Source organism: Lycium barbarum, chromosome 5, assembly GCF_019175385.1.
Source record: "Lycium barbarum isolate Lr01 chromosome 5, ASM1917538v2, whole genome shotgun sequence".
Taxonomy (NCBI): Eukaryota; Viridiplantae; Streptophyta; class Magnoliopsida; order Solanales; family Solanaceae; genus Lycium; species Lycium barbarum.
In genome coordinates this window covers 119,146,313-119,167,941 of record NC_083341.1, presented here as the reverse complement: position 1 = coordinate 119,167,941, position 21,629 = coordinate 119,146,313, and the positions used below count along the sequence as shown (strand labels likewise).

The 21,629-nt window shown below is 34.9% G+C and overlaps 2 protein-coding genes across 4 annotated transcripts; both read right to left on the bottom strand.

Moving 5' to 3' along the window:
• Positions 1-538: 538 nt before the first annotated feature.
• On the bottom strand, positions 539-9,387 carry LOC132641261 (uncharacterized). 3 transcript variants are annotated; one of them, XM_060358184.1, is made up of 10 exons: positions 9,114-9,336; positions 8,919-9,021; positions 7,618-8,251; positions 5,915-7,005; positions 4,689-4,971; positions 4,028-4,252; positions 3,242-3,415; positions 1,966-2,154; positions 1,775-1,888; positions 539-1,046 (listed from the first exon to the last, which is right to left on the bottom strand). In XM_060358184.1, exons 3-10 carry the CDS (start codon positions 8,227-8,229, stop codon positions 711-713), a joined length of 3,024 nt encoding a protein of 1,007 aa, XP_060214167.1. In that variant the 5' UTR covers positions 8,230-8,251; positions 8,919-9,021; positions 9,114-9,336; the 3' UTR covers positions 539-710. The 3 variants fall into 3 exon arrangements, with proteins under 3 accessions (XP_060214167.1, XP_060214168.1, XP_060214166.1); XM_060358185.1 differs by lacking the exon at positions 8,919-9,021 and having other exon boundaries at positions 9,265-9,387; XM_060358183.1 differs by lacking the exon at positions 8,919-9,021.
• A 10,234-nt stretch (positions 9,388-19,621) lies between these two features.
• LOC132642658 (large ribosomal subunit protein uL15x-like) lies at positions 19,622-20,172 on the bottom strand. The gene has a single exon (XM_060359741.1). The coding sequence runs from the start codon at positions 20,137-20,139 to the stop codon at positions 19,687-19,689; it is 453 nt and encodes a 150-aa protein (XP_060215724.1). The 5' UTR covers positions 20,140-20,172; the 3' UTR covers positions 19,622-19,686.
• Positions 20,173-21,629: the final 1,457 nt, after the last annotated feature.

Sequence of the window (21,629 nt, the reverse complement as noted above, 5' to 3'; positions counted from 1 at the left end):
CAAGATACAAGCTTTCTTATCCTTCTTCTTGGATTAGAGTATTGAGGTGACACTAGAGCAAATTAAAGTAGTTATCGATCAATAGCCTGTTTGGCCGAACTTCTCCGAGGTCAAAAGTGTTTGTTTTCGAAGTTGAGGTGTTTGACCAACCTTTTAGAAGGAAAAAAAATATTTTTGATTAGAAGCATAACTATTTTTGAGAAGCTGAAAAGGTAGTTTCTCAATACCTTTTTGAAAAACGCTTTTGAGTAAACACACTGAAAAGCACTTTCTAAAAGCTTGGCCAAACACTTATTGCTGCTCAAATTTTGTTTTTCAAATTGATTAGTCAAATACAAACCGTTTCTCACCAAAAGTTTTTTTTTAAAAAAAAAAAATCTGAATAAAGCACTTTTCGAAATATGTCGATTTTGGAAGTTTGGCCAAACAGACTATAAGCTAGGTTCGTCTGCTTGGCCTGATAAATGGTAACAATCTCTCAAAATACTTGCTTTGTGAAACCAACAGCAACTCAGCAAGGTTTTTACTAGACTCGAAGAGCTTCAACAAGTATATTTTATTAGAAAATATGGCAGACCTGAACCATTGAATTTCATGTCGAAACACTGTCTGAAATTCATCTATACATGGGAGATAGCAGCCGAAAGAAAAGCAAATAAACAAAAAATTTACCCTGGCTTTACATATTTACACCACTCTGGGCTCGTTCTTTAGTGCTCTTCCGCTCTCCAAACTTGCCGGAGTAGCTGATATCTAGCAACTTTCCGGTCGCCCTTTCCCTTGGCGATCAAGTTGATCTTTGCTAGATTAGGAGAACCCCGGAATCTATCAGCTACTATTGAAGTCAAGGGCGAGTCCAACTCATCAAGCTCATCATCGCTGGTGTATGATTTCTTGAGTACTGATGAACCGCTTCTTTGTAAAGATCCCTTTCCATTCTCTCCCAGAAAGGTTTTAATGGACCTTACCGAAGGAGGTAAATATAATGTAGGCGAAGCAGTGTATGGAACAGTCGAGACAGATTCTTCAGGAGTATCCACATCATCCTAGATTGAGAAATGACGCGTTCAAGACAAAACTGATCTTTTAATAAACAGGAAGTTTGAAAAGTTTCAATCACAAGCACCAATGAAATTGCATTGAGCATGCAGTTTACGTGGCGTTTGCTTGAAGCATCTGAGTTTGCAAAATCAAGTTTGAAGTGTTTGTTTCGGCAAAATCTTGAAAGAAAAAGTTATTTTTTGAAAATTTCCAGCTCAGTTTTCAAATGTTTCAAGAACTGTAAAAACTCTCACAAAACTAGGTTTTGAGTTTTTTGAAGATTTGAAAAACTAAGGACCCGTTGGCCATAAAAATTATTGACTTTTCTCCAGAATAACTTTCCACTTTATTTGAAAATCAGTGTCTGCCCATGAAAATTCCAAATTCAACTTGAAGTTGTATTTCAAATTTGGAAAACAGCTTATAACTTGTTTTCCAGCTCACTTTTCACTTTTGAAGTTATATTTAAGTACATTCAAGTATGAACTTTATTTCAAATATTATTTACAAAAAGTGAAACCAAACACAAGTCTATCTTTAACTTCAACTCCATAAATTCCAAATAAAGTGAAAAAAAAATTGGAATCTATGGCCAAACGCCTACTAATTATGGAAATCAAATGTTTCTCAAGATTAAGCTCAAACAAACACTACTAGCAAAACTCAAAAACTAAGTTTGCAAACTCTAAACTTCAAATAAACGCCAACTAACACATTAGAACAGACTACCAACCTCAGAATCGAGGGTCGTGAGGACCTCTGGGGGAACTGGGATTGGACAGAACTCATCTGGAACAAAACCATTGAGCACCCTCCTGATCAAAGTTGGACCAAGTATAGGACAAACCTTCAAACAGAATAGTAAGAACAAATTTAGCATACAGCATGAAATGCATCAAACCAATGAAATACCGACGAACCCACCTCTTTTCTAGTTTGAGGATCGGCGAGCATTTCAAAGGGAAGCATCATTAGGCTGCTTAGAGCATTGAGTAGATGGAAAGGCTTTGCAGGACCTGGTGCCTTGTCATGAAGAAGATCTTCATTATCACCTGAGGAATCATTTTCCTCAATTCCAAAGAGAGTAGATAGCCATCTAGACCAGTCCCCAATCTGCCAACAAGAAGTAAATTAAATTCTAGTAAATTATCTGAAATCATTAGTACATTAGGGCTGACAATTAATACCTACCAGATTTTATTAAGAATTCTGGCAATATATAAGAGAAGGTGTCTAATACAAGCTTCCACCGCTATTTAATTAACTTATTTTTTGTAACTCCACAACATCTAATTTAAGAATGGAAACACATCCTTATTTTAACCCATCTTTCATCTGAAATTGGTGCATATTTGCGATGCTCAACTGATTTACTTCGCCTTCTGAGAATTCCCAAGAAAATGTGTTTACTTCTTTGGAGAACCTTCTTTCCCGATCATTAAAATCTCTAAGAATTTTTTCTTTTGATCAAGTATCTCTAAGAATTTTGTTTAAAACATTTAGCTGGAGAAGGAGTCTAACATAATTTTATAAAAATTGTTATTCCCTCTGTCCCAATTTATGTGAAGGTGTTTGACTGGCATGAAGTTTAAGAGAAAAAGAAAGACTTTTTGAAACTTGTGGTTTAAAAGTTAACACAAGCCATAGAAATTTCTGTGGCTAGAAATCATCTCCTTAAGGGTGAAATGAGAAGTTTAAAAGTTAAATTGTTACTAATTATAGAAATATGTCATTCTTTATGGGACTGACTAAAAAGGAAAAAATGTCACTTAAATTCAGATGGAGGGTGTAATTTTTATGTACAGGCACATTTTTCCAACTCTGAGGAACTCCTAGATTGGGTAAGAATAATGACATCAGGAATGATATCAGCTTGGAAGATGGTAATTAATTCATTGACATTCTAATGTTACCCCATCTTACATATGAAATAGAGGCCTATTTATGTTGTCTTACTCAGGCTTGCATTCTCAGAGAAACAAGCAAATCTCTTAACGTCTTTGGGGAGAAGCTATTTGCGAGATTAATAAGATCTTTCAATGAGCATTTTGTTTAAAGCATCTTGAAGGAGTATCAATCTAAGCATTTTCTTTTTCCAACTCTGAAGGACTTCCATATTGTGTAAGAAGAATGACATTGACGATTATATCAGTAATGCAACACCGACTAAGCTAAAAATGACTGGAGCTTGACTACTCACAGCATTTTTTAGTTGTGCCCCGGCGCCAAAGCTTGATTTCCCTGCAGGGATTGGGAGGACCTTAGAATCACAAATGGGATCTGATACTGGATCCGTTGGCATTTCTTCAGCTGATTCACGAAGGATTGCATTGAACATGGCCACATCCAATCTACTCACCAACTGTTCCATTACCTGTTACAACCCAATAAACAAAGAACTTGACACCTAAATCCACTAAATTCAATCAGTAAAATTGAGAAAAGCAGTTATGTAGTCTTTCTTCAGGTGTCATGATTCACAAGTCGAGACTAAGTAGTCCTGGTAACAGAAAGTATAACTTCTCATTTAGCGGCAAAAACAGAAATTCTGTGTTAACATTAATAGCACCAGCATACATGTACTTCATACGCAGGAAAAAAGCTATTTCTACAAGGAACAAAGCAGCGGAATGCTAACTCATACCAGCTTCTAGTAGGGATAATTACATTTTTGGACCGCTCAAAAGAATAATAGCCAGCAAAAGTATAGGTCTTGTATATTAACTATAATACACATATTGTATACACAAAAGATACATATAATATATATGTATATAATCAGTGTATAGGTTTTGTATATTTTGGCAAGCAACTGTAATAATTTCAGCCGAAGGGCCACAAATGAAAAAAATCCCTTTCTATATGTTCAGATAAGCCTTTCCAGGAAGTACACAATTGATTCTGTGGAACAGGGGATATGAATGTGTAATTAACTTACCAATCAAGCCAGCAACGGCAAGCAGCTATGAGTGTGTAATTAACTTACCAATCTAGCCAGCAACGGCAAGCAGCCACACTCATGTCCTCCTGCCCTAACTGGGCAAAGCCTTTCACAAGCATCCTTGAAAGCCTTCTTCCAGAGCTCAATGGAGAAATTACCTTGCTCTTGATCCCCCAAACTAGACCTACGTCCATAAGTTTTCTTAATACTTGAGCTCATTGATCTGCCACCAGAATTTGTAGCTGTATTTTGCATGTGTGGAGTCAAAGTCTGCATCCCATAGAACAAAATAAGTCACGCCTAGGAGTGGCAAACAGGCGGGTCACATAGGATGTGGACGGGCCAAAAGCGGGTTAAAATATCTGACCCGTCCATCCATGGTTTCAGAATAGTCATGTGAGAACACAAGCTAAAAGCCAAAATAAGCTTACACTCCCAAAAAGCACGAATTCATAAAAATATAACAAGCAGACAAATGGATGGACATTGATAATATGGATATCCAGATGCATCCACTTTTTAGTGGATAATATGGATAATATCCATATTTGATCCATTTTTAAATGGTCAGCTATCCAACCCATATTTAATGGGTCGGATTGGATGGTTATTTGTTTTTTTAACCATTTTGCCATGTAAAAATGAAATATCATTCATTGAATCAAGAAACAAGAGAAAGACGCAGAAACAGATTTTTAGGATCAACCTGCCACCACACAGACTCAACAATGCGGGAGAAAATCCAAGCTTCAACTTGTTCCAGTGCAAGCATAAATGTCTCAATATCCTCCCATTCACCAAGTCCTTCTGTTAGACTATTGTGGTCTTTATTGAAAGAAACCTCGTTCCTTTTTTTCAAGGATCTTCCATTTAAACTAGTTTTGCCTGTATTGCTCTCCGCATATGGTCTATCATATTCTCTTCTTCCTCCAGCTGCCTGGCTGACAATTGCTCTCAACATGACTGAATTTGACAACCAAAAAGTCAACCTGTAAATCAAGAAACAGAGCTGAACATCTTCTGTGGTACAGAAAGGGTAATCAATTCAATTCCTCATAAAGGGTAATCAATTTAATTCCTCTATGTCCATTGCAACTCATGGAGGGGAGCCTTGGCGTAACTGGTAAAGTTGCTGCCATGTGACCAAGAGGTCACGGGTTCAAGCCATGGAAACAGCCTCTTGCAGAAATGCAAGGTAAGGCTGCGTACAATAGACCCTTGTGGTCTAGCCCTTCCCCGGACCCCGCGCATAGCGGGAGCTTAGTGCACCGGGCTGCCCTTTATGTCCATTGCAACTCATTAATGATACTATTTTTGTTTCGATGACAGAAGTAACTAATCTCTTTAATTTATAAACGTGTAATAGGATGATGAGACACCTGTGTTTTGACCCTCATGATTGCCGAGAAAGATCAACCCATCACTAATGTTTCTATCTTAATTTCCGAGATGCAGGAAAATGATATCTAATTGATAAATTGAATTTGTGGATGATGAAGCACGTGAATTTCAACTATCAGTGCTTCCAGGATTATTCTTCTTGCAAATTCCAAAAGAAATCAGACAGTGGTCAGGTCCTATGAGCCAAATACCGTACTTAGCCTCATCAGAAGCTTCTCTTTCGAGAAAGAAAAACATCTGAGCACCCATACACAAGACTTTTTGTTGAGAAATCAAAACTTTTCTTCATTTCATTGACTTACATTACTGACAACTTCTTCTAAGGCTTTACTTTGATGCAAAACTACAATTTTTATCCCGAGGGCTGTTGGTGCACGGTTCAGAACTCGGTAGATAATGGGCCTGCCCCTCTATGCTATTGATGCAAAACTACCATTGATGATAAAAGTAGTGTTCAGGCCAATACAAAACAATTAAGAATATGCTTCACAAAGGCAAAATGTAGGCTTAGCGTATTTGAAGATGGCATACCTTGGAACATCATTTCCGCAAGCTTTTGAAACCAAAACTAAACCTGAGACAGCAGCTCTTGCAGCACCTGCCTGTTTAGCTCGGGATTTTGCTGTGCAAGCATGAGCATAAAATCGAGAAAGGCGTCGAGCTGGAGCGTGGACCTTGTGTGCAGAACCGCCATGCTCAGCCACTACAGAATAAAGGCTAACCTCGACAGCTGCCGCTTCCCTTAGTTCTTCCTCAAGTATCTCGATTCTATACTTCCATTCATTTTTTCTGTCAGGAGATCCATTCATTGGTTTATTACCTTTACCATTAGAACGAGCATCTTCCGAAACATGCAGTTTTGCAGCCTTGTCCGGAAGTCCGCTTCTGTTAGCTAAGTCGTGAGACTTCACATGCTTTGATTTACCATTGGTAATGCTAGATCCCTGCACCTTATTCGAATTAAGAGTATCACCCTTTTGTTTCCTGCCTAATTTGATTTCTGAAAAATGAGGAATCTTCTTCAAGTAATCTTCATCCTGGTCAATCTCTAGAAGCTCCATTCCTTTTCCATTCACTACACCAACATGTAAATCTTTGAGTATTGAACTTTCAGCGGGGCTCTCTCTGGAATCTTGACGGTGATCGTTATAGGAAAGGGCGGGATCAGAGTTATCCTCAAAAGATGAATCGAGATAGCTTGTGTTGGATGTAAATCTATGACCACGACCATTTTCTACAGATAGTTTGATACTGTCTTTGGGGAGACCTTTCCTGTCAGCAGTATCTTCCTGAACATCATACATCAGACTTTGCTGCTCGATGTCTGTTGCCTTCCCGTTTTTATTTCCAAAAATTTGTAAGGAGGAAGAGGATCCTGTCACTTGGGAAGCAGACTTCTTCTGTATTGACGTCATACTTCTAACAGAAAATTTAGATAGAGAAGTGGTGTTGCTTCCAGAATTTTCTCCGTTTAAAGATAAGCTGCCTGACAACCCCGGAGCTACATTTCTAGAACTTCTACTGGTAGAATCCATGAGCACTGCTGCAGAGTCCAGTCCAAAAAGTAGATCAGATTCTGGCTCGTCTCTCAGCACGTTCTCAGTTATGGATTCATGTGCAATCTACATATAGTCATCGTATAACATTAGTAAATAACCTGCCATGACAGACAGGCATGTGTAGGGAAACACATCATACAGCCTACGAAACATTTTATGTAACATAGAACGCCTGCATACGTTTTCCATCAAAGGGGAGCAGACTAGTAGAAAAGCAAATACCCTACAGACTTATGCATATAGCAAAACATTTCTATGTCATTATGAAAGGTGACATTTACGACCCTACTAAATCAGTCATGGGACAGTCAAGGAAAAAGAATGGACTATTATCTAACCGCCACCGTTACATGAATTAGAGACCTGCTTCGCACTCGAATTGCATGGAATATTTTCAACTACAAGAATCCAGCCAAAATTCCATAATAGACAATTTACATTGTTGTCCCTAGAAGCAGTAGGCAAAATGGATGAGTATACGGGACTACGAAAATAGTTTGACATAATAGCCTAAGATTTGATTCTCATTTTCGATGACTGAGCATGAATAGTTATTATTGAAACTGAGAAAATAAAAGAAAACAATTAAATTAGAAGAAGCATTTCTTGAAAATGAACTAATTAAGAAAGCTCTCTGATTCGGAATAACAAACAGGATATAAACGTTACAAATACCTTTCCTTGTCGAGATGAATGTGGCGATTCATCATCAGTGAAAGACGCAATCTCATCATCATCCTCATTTTTCCCATTCACTGAATCTGCAACAGATTCTTGTCCATCCTTTTCTATGGCACTAACTTGGGATGAACTTGAGCTACCCCTCTCAGTAGGATGTATATTAACAAACAAAGCTGGTTGCTCGGACTTCTTAGAACTCTTTTTGCAGTTAAGTGGAGTGTAAATTGACACAACCTCCTCAATCAGTCCAAAATCTGCAAGATTTATCACTGATGTCCCCAGAAGTTGGCCTTTAGTTGTCTTATCCTTACGAAGCTCATACAAATAGAAGTCCAAGAAATTCTTCTGGAATTTGTCATGGGCCTTCTTCTCTCGACACAACGTTAATGGAAGGGTGAAAGGTTCCCTGAATTCAATGCTACCATCCCCGACACTAGACACGATAGAACCAGAGCTCTGACCATTATTTTCCCATTGAAGCAACACAGACTGAACAGACTTTAGGGACTGTGATGGAGGCCATGGTTTAATCTCGTCTACTTGAACGACGTACTCCACTTGAACAGAAGCACCCTTTTTGTGCTTTGACCTCAGACCAAGAACCATTGCTTCAATTTAAATGCAAAGGCTGTTTGGTGAACAATGTTGAATAGATAGAATTAATTAAAAGTGAAGTAACACCAAAAACTTACTTTAAAGTCAAGAAATATAACACAATCTATTTCAGAAAATAACATCCTTGTATAGTGTAAATGGACTAAAGGTACTATAAGTATGGAAGAAAATCTAGAATAAGACACATACTCTCAAATCACCAGCTTCCCTAAAATCAATAAAAACTATTCACTTTTTTCCGGAAAGCATTTCACTTTATTTAAAAATCAGTATTCGGCCATGAAATTCTATTTCAAATTCGGAAAACAGTTTATAACTTGTTTTCCAACTCACATTTCACTTTTGAAGTTGTATTTAAGTACATTCAAATATGAGCATTATTCCAAATATTCTTTGCAAAAAATATAACCAGACACAAGTCCAACTCCATAAATTCCAAATAAAGTGAATAACATTTGGAATCTATGGCCCAATGCCTACTTAGAATGTGAAGAAAATTGGCAGCAAAAACCTATACAATTCCCCCCTAAAAGATTAAAAAGAGAAGGAAAGCTCACACAACAAATTAAAATGCACTTTGAATACTTCCTATTTACTCATTCAGCTAATCTTACAATCAACCAAAAAAAAAAAAAAAAGAGACCATATTTGAAATCTTAAGATAAAAAACACAAACTTACCACAATTCAATTGGATAGTAACATCTAATACAATCAAAAGAACCACAATTGCATGATCCAATAATGAATCAAGTTGAACAGCAAAAAGGCAATATTTTTCCAACTGTATAAGTAGAAATAAAGGGTAATCAAGAAAACAAAAAAACAGCAAGTATACAACTCAAATGTACCAAAAAAAGGCTTAATCTTTCTTACTGTTTAGATCTTCTTGATTGCTTTATGCTTTGTGGGAATGTTTGTATGTAAAGTAAAGGTGAAAACTTTAATGGGAAAAGTAAAGATCTGTAAAATATTGAAGAAGAAGATGATGCTAGTGTATGAAAGCTTAAAAGTCTACTTCACTCACATTCAATCAAAGCCACAATAAAGTTTTCTATATTCTCATCACATGCACTTTTTTACTGTTTTTTTCTCTTTTGAATTTAGATAGATTCCCTGAATTATAGTACAGGCTACAGACTCATCTGCCCTTATTTTTTTTTATTTTTTTTAAGTCGATCCGTCCCAATTTAAATATTTTAGTTTGACTAGGTACGACGTAAATAAAAAGAGACTTCTGAATCTTGTGAGCCTGACTTCTAAACTAATTTTTTTTTTTAATTTTGTAGTTTTAAACTTGCTGATGTTTGAATTATTAACTTACTAAGTAGGCGTTTGGCCACGAAAACCAAATATTTTTCACTTTATTTGGTATTTTGGAGTTGGAGTTGTGTTTGGTTATAGTTTTTGCAAAAGATATTTGGTTTTTGAATGTATTAAAAGTGAAAAAAGTTTTTTGGTGTTTTTAAATTTCAAAAACAACCTTAAGTTATATTTGGAATTTTCATGGCCAAACGCTAATTCCGGAAAAAAGTGAATAATTCTCATGCCAAATGGATCCTAAATATATAAAAAAAAAAAAAAAAAAAAAAAAAAAAAAAACATCTTTTTGGGGCAGCCCGGTGCACTAAGCTCCTGCTATGCGCGGAGTTCGGGAAAGGGCCGGACCACAAAAACCAAGACACTTAAATTGAATAGGGAGTACTTACTTTGTGCTACCTGTGTCCCAATTTATATGACATGTTTCGATTCATAAAATTTAAGTTAAATTAAATTAATTTAATATTTTAAAAATTAGAATTTAAATATTCAAAACTACATTTCTTCTCATGTTAATATGATGAATATATTTTAAAATATTGATCAAAACTTAAATAATTTGAATCGAAAAATCGAAAAGTATCACAAAAATTAACTTGGACGGAGAGGGAGTATTTAATATTGGTCTGTGAAATGAATACAGACAATGAGACAAACAACTTAAGTAAATTCTGTTTTTTTCCTTTTTTTTTTTTTTTTTTTTTTGGTTCTGAATTTAAGGTTTTAAAATTTAGTAATCTAACACAGTTCACCTTTATACAATTTAGTCTGAGTTAACTAAACCATTCCCAAATAAATTTACACAAATGGAAAAATGTATACTAGCCTGTTTGGCCAAGCTTATTCCCTCCCCTCGCCAACCCCAAAAGTACTTATTTTTTCAATAAGCGCTTATTTGAAAAAAGTGAGGTATTTGGTCAAGCTTTTGGGATAAAATAAGTGCTTCTGGGGAGTAGCAGAAACAGTTTTTCAGAAGCTAAAAAAATAGCTTTTGCCCAAAAGCATTTTTTGAAAAGTACTTTTGAGAAAAATACACATAGAGAAGCATTTTTTAAAAGTTTGGCCAAACACTAATTGCTTATCAAAAGTGTTTTTTAAATCAATTGGCCAAACACAAACTGTTTTTCGCCAAAAGTACTTTTTTGAAAAGTACTTTTAAAAAAAAGTATTTTTTAAAATAAGCTGATTTTAGAAGTTTGGCCAAACAGGCTATACATCCTATAAATGTGTTCGCACAAGGAAAATTATAAACTCCTCGGTGTCAATTTATGCTATTGCTTGTATGGTGATCAGTTTTTGAAATTAAATTAGACTAAGTTACTTTTTTAATGAAATATTGGATATTCAAAAATTAAACCAAAAGTACTAAAGAATAGAATTCTCTTTCATATCAATGAATTATTAATACATTTAAAATATTGGTCAAATTCATTTAGTTGAATTTTTAAGAAGCCAAAAAGCAAGTAAGACAAATCTATTAATAAGGTTATGGAATGGTTAAATTATTTAATAGTACCAGTTTTACGAGCTATTATTATAAAGTTTGACTTTTTATCCTCTTATAAATGCACCAGAGAAAAAGGAACAGTGTCATTAATGAAATAGAAGCAGATTTAAACTTGTTAGTGGTAATTTAAAGAGAATTTTTTTTTTTTTGAGTAAAAGAAGAAAATAAGAAACCTTAACAACATAAAATTATATTAGGGGCGTCAGTTGAGAAAATTGAGGTTATAAGCTGGTTCAAAATTGTTTGTCAAGTTTCGACTAAACACATTGAATATTCAAATGAAGGAAAAGGTACAATATTTTTTCCTAAAACAATTTATGACTCATATCTATTATCTTCACCGTCACATTTATTCAAAAAATGTCTACTAATACCAACAAAAAAAAAAATTAGAAGAATTTACACGTATCTAACATTTTTTGTCTGGTAATGAGTTTGAATCCTTATCTCACAATTCACATGTAAGGATGCATTCGGTTTCTCGGTTAGATTTTGTATTTTTCTGTTTCATCTTTTTATTTTCGAGTTTAAAAAAATATTTTCCAATTTGAACTAAAATAAATTTGTTTTGATTGGATTTTCTCTTTTCGATTAGGCTTAATTCTTCAATTATTTCATATAATATTATGGATTTAGTATATTCGAATAGTTATATTTGAGTGATGAAAAAAGAAACTATTATAAAGAATTAAAAGGAGTAATAGCAAACTTTTCAAATATATTTCTAAATTCAATTTACATGACTGAAATAATGGATCAAACTGACAAGATAGTATCATAATATATGATGATATAACCAAACTCTTTTAAGCTCATTTGTTTACATTAAGATTAAGATATCTGAATTTGAATTTGAATGCACATCTGAATAATTAACATGTTGTCTCCAGATCTGTACATTGAATGATTAAGATTGTTTGTTTTTCAACAACTGGATGTGCATAATTTATTTATTTTCAAACATAATAAACATAGACTTTAAATAAAAATTTAATTAAATATTAGAAAATCATTATTTGATTTAAAAATGAAACATTTATGTTCGCTAGTGATGATGGAGATGATTTGTGGTGGTGATATTCTGTTATGAGACAAAAATATATGAAAGCAATAAAAAACAAAAAGAAACACCACATAATTTTACGTGAGAAACCCTTAAGCGGAAGAAAACTCACAGCTAGTCACCAACTCTTATTATTCTCAATGAAAGATTGTTACAGGATATCGAATACAGCTGAAAAGTCATTTATATAGGTTGTGAAAAATTCTAACCCAGAGTTTCTTAGAGTGTCCTCCAAGCTATTTTCCAAGTACTTTACCGATTTGGTGGTGATTGTTGGTGCTAGTGGGTAGTAATGATAGTTGTGATGGTGGAGGTGCATTGATGTTGAGTGACCGGCGCAAGGGCGACAGTTGATAGTGGTGGTTGTGATGATGGAATTGGTTGATGTTAGTGGTGATGGCTGAAGAATGTGCGATGGTTGACGATGGTGTTAGTGAATGTTGGCGGCGGTGCTAGTTGTGATGGTGGAGGTGGTATAGTGGTGGCGGAAGTGGCGATGGCGGTGATAGTGGTGGTGGCCGCAGTAGATATGGTTATACCTCTTTATAGTGGCATCCTCGTATGATAGCACCTCTCTACAACAATTAAGTTTTTCTTGAAATCATTTTTACATTATATTTTACCTCTGTATAACAACTTTATACCTATTACAGCAGCAATCATCTTTATAATAGTACAGTCTTTGTAAATTACCCCTCTATACAACTATGTTTTTTTTTTAGTAATATAACAATTAATCATCTTTATAAAAATAGAATTTTTAAGATTGCCAATAATAAATCTAGAGACTTTGACCAAATATTTTGATACATATGATAAAGAATATTATTGAAATATATATTCATCATTAAAAGATTTCACTTCGTTATATAAAGTGTGATTAAACTTAAAATTTAATAATTAAAAATAAAAAGATATTTTCGAATTCATTAATTGTTAGGCCAAGAAAATTCCTGAATGCAGAAGGAAAAAGGTACATTCCTGAATCCGAAATAGATCAAAAATATCATTAAATAGCTTCAAAATTTGGCCACAACTTCAAATGACACATCTCAATAATCAATTTTGTCAGAAAATAAGCGCCAAACCTATTTATGAGTTTCCAAGCTTTTAGAAGCTCCAATAATTGAGTCTTTAATATTCAATAATTAAACTGAAAGCACTATAGAATATAATTCTTTTTCATACCAAATGGAAAAATAATACAATTAACATATTGGTCAAAATTCATTAGTTGAATTTTAAGAAGAAAAAAGCAATTGGGACAAAGACTACTATCTATTAATACGGTTATATATTTAAATTATTTGATAGTACAACTTTTAAAAGCAATTATTATTATTATTATTATAAAGTTTGACTTGTAATCCTCTTTTAAATGCACAAAAAAAAAAAAAAAAAAAAAAAAAAAGGAGCAACGTCATTGATGAAACAGTGGCAGACCTAACCATGTTAGTGGCAATTTAAAGAACAAAGACATTTTTAGGTAAAATAAAATTTAATTAGGGGCGTCATTGAGAAAACTGAAGTTCTAAGTAGGTGCAAAGCTGTTTTTCAACTAAACACATTGAATATTCCTATGAAGGAAAACTGGAAAAGGTATATTACTCCCTCCATCCATTTTTATTTATTATGTATTGACTTGACACACTTCTTAAGAAGTCATAATTAGAATGATTATTTTATTATATCGCCCATAATTATTACTATATCATCGAGTAATTGAAATCAATCAAATAGTATAATTTAAAAATTGTGCAGCCACTAATAATTTTAAAGTTTTCAACCCAATAATTAATAATAATGGTAAAATAAATATGAAATAATAAATTATCTCTTGGTTTTACAAACTGAATAAGTAAAAGTGGATACATATTTTTAATATACATGACAAGTAAAAATGAATGGATGGAGTATTTTTTTATAACAACTGTGCAAGGTTATGACTCATTTAATTCGCGAGATATCGTTGTCTTCATCGTCAGATTTCTTCAAAATATGTCTACTAACTCTAAACAAAAATGAGAAATAGGTTACACGTATACCTTTTGTCTTTCGTGAGTTTGAATACTTATCTCACATGTAATGTAAGGATCCATTCCATTTCTCGGTGTGATTTTGTATTTTTCGTTTCAATTTTTCTTTTTTTTTTGTTGTTGAAGAAATATCTTTTAATTTGAACTAAAATAAATTTGATTCGGTTCGATTTTCTTCTTTTTCGATTAGGCTTTTTCCGGTTTAATTATTCGATTATTTCATATGAAATATTATCGATTTAATTTATTCGAGTAGCTATATTTGAATGATGAAAAACGAATAACTATTACAAAGAATTAAAAGTATGAAAAACTTCTTAAATATATTTTTAAATTCAATTCACATGACAAAAATAATGGATCTTACCGATAAGATTGTATTAATGCATATTTGATGAGATGATCATACACTTATACTCTTTTATAGAAACATAAAATTGTTATCCCTATGTTCAAAAAATAGCAACTGGAAACAGAAAAACGTTGGAAAAATAAGTTTTGAGCCCAATAAAAGATCGTGTCTCCTTAAGGAATTTCATCCCCTTACACTTACCTAAGGTTTGGATTGATTCCTCCCAGGATAGATCGGAACACTGTTCTACAATACCGGCAATCGAAATTGCAGAACTTTAACAAACTCAACAAACAGAGCAGATCAAACTCAACAAACGGAGCAGATCACATGACACTTACTTTGTTTTGAAAAAGAATGCAGAAGTAAGGGGAGAAAGTTTTCGGATTTCGATTTTCGAAAAATGAGGCAAAGTCTCTGAATTTATAGCCTACCAATTTGAGAATTAACAGGTGCAGTGATACCTACTCGTGAAGAAGTTGTATGTACCTATGTGATAGACCGCAACACATGAACTACACTGCATTAGTTCTGCTCTAAATAATGTATAAACTCCAATCTTGACTAAAAAAATCTCCAAGTCATCACCATCATAATTGCGAAATACACCGCCTGTAGTCCCAGAATAAAATCCTCATTCGAAGAGCCTTATCTGTGTTCAAAATCACTCACTCAATGCTAGGCGGTGACCAGCTGAACAAGACTGCATGCTTGTTATTAGACCTTCCTCAATATTCTTCAACAAAATCTAAGAAGCAACACAAGGTCTCACCATGCTAACAAGATTGCTACCTTTTTGTCAAATAGAAGATACTCATTTCAAAAAAGAACAATATTATGCCAAATTCAATTTTTTTTCAGCAAGTGTACCAGAAGAAAATTCTCCAATCATCATTTCAAGAGCAAAGAAACAAGACATGTGCTCTGCATCAAGAATGTGAACCCAAACAACGTGAGCATAAATACAGTCACGCAAAACATGCAACAAACTCATCATCTACTCCACAGGTCGTGCGCGTATCCTCTTAAGTAAGATATTGGCTATATCTCTGCAAATTTGTAAGAATTTTATCTTTGCCACACAAAAAGAAACACTCAATTTTTCCAGGCCCATACCAGCCTCAGATTAATTTTTGAACTTTGTCAGACATAAAATGCTCAGAATTGTCAAGAACCTCATACATCAGTGCAACTGTGAAGAACCATTAGTGCTGTACCTCTAAAAAAATTATCATCTCCAAGTTGTCGCCTAGTAGGCCAAAATTACCAGATAACTCCACTATTTGTTGTAAAACATAGTAAAAAGGGAGCTACAAATTCCAGGCTTAATTAGGCCCAACAAAATTCACTAACCTCCAATAAATATGATTAAGAATAAAAATATCTACAACTTCAATAAAGTTTATCCATCAACCAAATGTTATACTAGGAAGAAGATTTATCCCTAGCAGTTGACAACAAAGATTAAGTCAGACAAGATGTCAAAACTTGCACATGTGATTCTATAAGGTTGTGCCCCGAGAAGAAGGAAAAATCAAAGGTAGAGGCTTACTTTTGATTTCATATTTTTCTTCTAACATCGAGACCCATAAGACATGAGGTTCCGAGATAAATCTCCAATAAATCTTGGCAATAAAAGTATCATAAATTTACTTAGACTTTTAATACCAAGAGATTCTTTCTCATTTTTTAAGTGAAGCTGGTCCCAGTTTACAAGATGCACTTTACGAGAATTCGTGTTACTTTCCTAAAGAAAATTCCTACGTAGCTTTTCAATTTGGAGCAGACAGCTATAGGGATGACACAAGATTATAATCAGATCCACCTCTCATTCAAGTGTGAGTGGTCAACAAGTAATATAATGATAAGAAAGATATCGTTCCTATGAGGACTTTCTTGATTAACTAAACTAATTTGTTATTGAGAATTTGAGATATTCAGCCGAGAGAGATGTTCTAGGGTCACGGATCAATTTCTCTAACCAAGTTGAGTATCCACTTTAGTTAGCTATTTCGAGAATCTGATTTACTAGTCATAGGGTTGATATTGCTAGTGGGCTCTTTCCGATACCCTTTGCCTATTCAAGAACAAGCTTTATTTTATGCATTATATGTTCCGGTCAAATCTGACGGCAAGCATCCTCGTCAGTTAGTCTATTCCCCTTATCCTCAAGTAAAGTGTAGATCGAAAGGGATCTACTTCCTTCTATCTAGGGGATTGTTAGGCAGATGGATTAAGCAAGTGCAGACCAGCACCACCAGCTCTCCTGAGTTAGACCTAGAATCGTATACGATATTCACTTGTTGATCAAACAATTAAATAAGTGTAGGATAAAATAAGTAAATCAATTAAATTAATAGATATTAGTGATAATCAAATATACGCTAGCATAAAGCTTCAAATTATAATATTCATGGATAATTTCGCAATCCTAGAATAATAATGAAAAAACTAGCTATTAATGTTCGTGGCGAATACACAATTCATAATTCAACTATAAAAATAGAAGAAAGAAAAGATAAATTGTGCAAATTTTTGTTCCATGGTGCTCTAGTCCTTTTTGTAATGTTGCTCCCTCCAAAATTTGAATCTCCCTTAAAAACCATGTCTAATGTCATGCCCTAAACCATGGCCTGAGCGTAACACGACACTCGGTGCCTGATTGCATGTGATCGAGCGAACCAACCGGCTGGCTGAACCAGCATGTGACATCAAAACATACTAAATACGGAAATAATACTAACACATGCTGATCTACTAAACGTCTGTCTGAAATATCATAAATGAGGAAATATTGAATAAGCCCGAAAGTCTGAAAAAGTAGCCGACAAGGCTAACACAAAAGCCTGTTAAACATCTGACTGACTACAACTATAGTCTATGAAGCCTCTAAGAATAATAAAGTCTGACTGTTTACCGGGCCAAGGCCCCTAGCATACCTGACTGACTAGAAAAACTGAAAAGTCTGTAAAGTATGATAACGCCTCGAGGGAACTGGGGCTCACCAAATAGCTGATACGATAATCCTAGCACTCTGAATCGTCAACCTGTAAATCGTTACCTGCATTGTGAAATGCAGGTCCTTGGGCAATAAAAGGAGACGTTAGTATATTTGAATTGCATTGGTATGTAAAACAACTGAAAGAAAGAATTGTAAGTGGGGTGCTCGAGGAAAGGGCAGCCCAAATCAATAAACATGTAATGTGTGTTGAAACTTAAACTGAAACTAATATCTAATAGCTAATAACTGAAATAAACAAAAGGAGTAAAGATATGAATACTCCCTGTTCGGAATGGAGAATCACCTGGTTAACTGAAATTATAGTCTGTGGCCTTAGGCCCAATATATATGTGCATACATAATCTATGGTCTTGCGCCCAAGTATAAGCATGCAAAATCTGTGGCCTTGTGCCTAAGTATGAGCATGCAAAATCTGTGGCCTTGTGCCCATTTACAGGTATTCAACATTCAACAATTTGTATTAAGGAACTGAAAATCATGTTGTAATGCATAACTCTGGAATAATGAACATTACTATCCGGAGACATGTATTTATGAACTGATTATGAGACCTGAAGCTTTACTATTTATAAACATGTTGAGTATATTCTAGACTGAGATTTATGGGTATCGAACACAAGTCTATAGTGATTACATACTGAGCTCACAACGTTCAAAATGAAAGTCTGAACGAATTAAGAAACTAGAGAATAGAAATTCTGCAACTATTCAAGGAACTAAGCTTAACTATATTTCTGAGGCAATTAGTAATGTTGTAAAAGAACATGACGTAGGGAGAATCATTAACATTCCTAAACGTAGAGAGTTAGCCTCACATACCTTAATTCCGGTCCTTGAGCGCAATACAACGTTCGTCAACCCTTTCAACTTTAATCTATAGCAACACAAGTCAAAGGGATTCCATATTAGCAATAATATCCATGCTTGGTGGGCATAAAGCTCCACAACCTTCTTTAATGGTATTTCTTTCACCCAATTCCCATTCTATTATTTCTAGGTGATTCTACAATCTCAATTAGGTATAGTTAACATCATTCTTCATTGCCCAAATGATTTCAACAGCCCTAAGTCAACAATCCAACCCATACAATAATTCATAAGGTTTTCTTCATCAAACCCATTAGCTTATTCCAAGAATCCATGGTTTATAATCATAACTCTAACGCCATAATCAATTTAGGATAAAGACCATACCTTTTTTATGTTCACAAGAATTGAATTCAAAAGATAGCGCTTCTCATCCAACAATAACGTCTTAATCAAGGTTCTATGGATTAGAAGGGTTTAATCATGTTAGAATGGTATTTAGAAGTTGAATTCATGCTAGAATTATCATAGAACTTACCTTGAAGGATTCTTGAGGCTTGGAACTTGTTCTATCTTGCCCTAGGATGATTTTTCGTGATTAGGAGTGTTAGGGAAATAAACCTCAAGCTTAAATATAAGAAAAACGCAAAAAATGAAGTTTTGACCCGAAAACCAGACCTATCCTCATTGGGCCCAAGTCGCACTTCCAACTAGGGGTGGGAATTCGGTATTCGGTTCGGTATTTTTGAAGTTCGGGATCGGTAATTCGGTAATCGGTAATTGAAAATAGATACCAAATACCGAACTTTCAAACACCGGTTCGGTAATTCGGTAATCGGGAAATCAAACTTCGGTTCGGTACGGTATTCGGTAATACCATATTGAAGTCGAAGTCCACTGTATTACATCACAAGAACTTCACTGCTTAAGGTATCAAACAAGAAATTGATTAGGTTGAAGCCTTCATATACACACATTTTAGTCGAGAAAGTAATATGTCAACTTAGTTGTGCAAAAACAGAACCAACCTAATGAACTTAGTTTCTTTCATCAATATGATGGATTCAAGAAGTAAACTACTGATTTGCAATGAAACTCAAAAAGTAATAACATTATTAAGAGTATCATTTCGCAGCAGATAAGACGTGATTTAGAATTGCAGACTACATGGGGCAAATTTATCCAATATGCAACTGATATTGGTCTAGAGAAGGATTGCTAATTGCTAATTGCTAATTGCTAATTGTTATTGACGCTGGGAGTAGGGAATGAAATAACAACTACGACAAGTCTGAGATAGGCAATATAAAATAACCAAAAACTACTAATCAAAAAGGCATACCTAAGCAGTGAGCACAACAGCACCACCAGCCTCCTTAATCTTCTTCTCAGCATTCTTGGAAATAAGCTTAGCCTTCACAACAACAGCCTGATTTTCGGGCAAAACACCTTTTCCAAGAACCTTAAAATACCCATACTGAGTAACATCAATGATAGGTGCAGTCCCTTTAGTACTACCAACAGCAACCTTATCCTTCACTTCTTGTGGAACAAGTGACCATAACTTGTCGATGTTAACAGTTGGGCAATAGAACTTGTTATGGAGTTTGTGGAAGTAACGCATACCTACCTTACCGAAGTAACCTGGATGGTACTTGTCGAAAAGGATACGGTGATGATGCATACCACCAGCATTACCACGACCACCTGGATGCTTCCTGTGTTTGCCGATACGACCGTGTCCTGCACTGACGTGGCCTCTCTTCTTACGGTTCTTCTTGAAACGGGTTGTCATTTCTGCTGGCGGCGGCTGTGAGAGAGAAGGAAGAGGGAACGGAGAATTGCTATTGCAATGGGATTAGGATTGGGCTGGACTAAATTAGTGGGCCTTTATTTAATATGTATTTCGGTATTCGGTAATACCGAATTACCGAATGGTATTTTTATTGCATCCCGAATACCGAAATTGAATACCGAAAACCGAACCGAAAATCGAAATACCTAATACCGAATTACCGAAATCCCCGGTTCGGTTCAGTAATTCGGTTTTCGGTATTTTATGCCCACCCCTACTTCCAACACAGGACCCTCTACAGGTCCCAAGTCAGAGAGGGTGTTTTTATGCTTTTGGCCAGCGACGCGGGGCCATCGCACGGGCCCTCACGCGCGGCCTGTGTCGGTTCTGTGTAGTGTTCGGTAAAATAGACATAACTTCTTGTACAGAACTCCATTCAGCCTCCACAACATATCGTTGGAGAGGTATTTCAAAGATCTACAACTTTCATTTTTATGTTTTCTCAAATTCTAAATGGATTTTCAAGAAATTGGGCTGAAAGGCAGACGTATCGAAAACTTAGCCATTCTATCGAATCTTAAGCGCCTTACTATTAGCCATCTTACGACAATCATATCTCCCTGCTCTGATTGGCCTGATCTTTATATGGTTGGAAAGGTATTTCTACGTACTACAACTTTTATTAAGGGTACTTTCCCAAACTCTAAACTAATGAAGGGTTTATGGCTACTCGAAGTAAGCCTATCAACCATTTTTTGCAAAACGTTCAAACCATCAATTTTTCCACTAAAACTCTAACGGTATTAGTCTAACCTTAGTTCTAAGATACAAGGTGTAACATCTAAGATTTATTTATAATGTTTATAATTGATCTTGGGTCGAATACTTGGTCTAGTCCAAAGTTGACTCGAATTGCCCAAAAATGCATTCGTACGCAACAAAGGGTATTGGACCATGTGTCGCACGAAGTCAAAACTTAAGACAATCATAATATGTAGGTTTTTCTAAAAAATACACATGCGTGGTGTACATCCTGACAAGTTGTTCGTCGCTCCAAACCATTTCGTGCAATACTTCATTTTTTCAACTTCTTTTCATGTGTGCTTGGACTTCAGGTCCCCAACTAATCCAAATACTTGTATTGGCTTCTACTTGGAACTCGAAGCCATTTTTCATCTCTTTTTGCATCAAATCATCATATTTTAAACAAATAACCTCCTACACACAAAACACAAAACACAAATAGTTTGAAATGAACTTTAACACAAGGAATGAGTACAAAATATGAGACAGATTGTATCTAAAAGCATGTATTTCTAGCCGCCGATCACAACCTCAGACTTGAACCTTTGCTTGTCCTCAAGCAATTTCTTACACTCTAAACTCACAATCACAGGCGAAGACTCCAATCATCCCAACACCCATGACATTAGTTAAGACCAACAATTAGCCTCTACAGTAAATCAAACCTTCAAATATACACTTTCTGA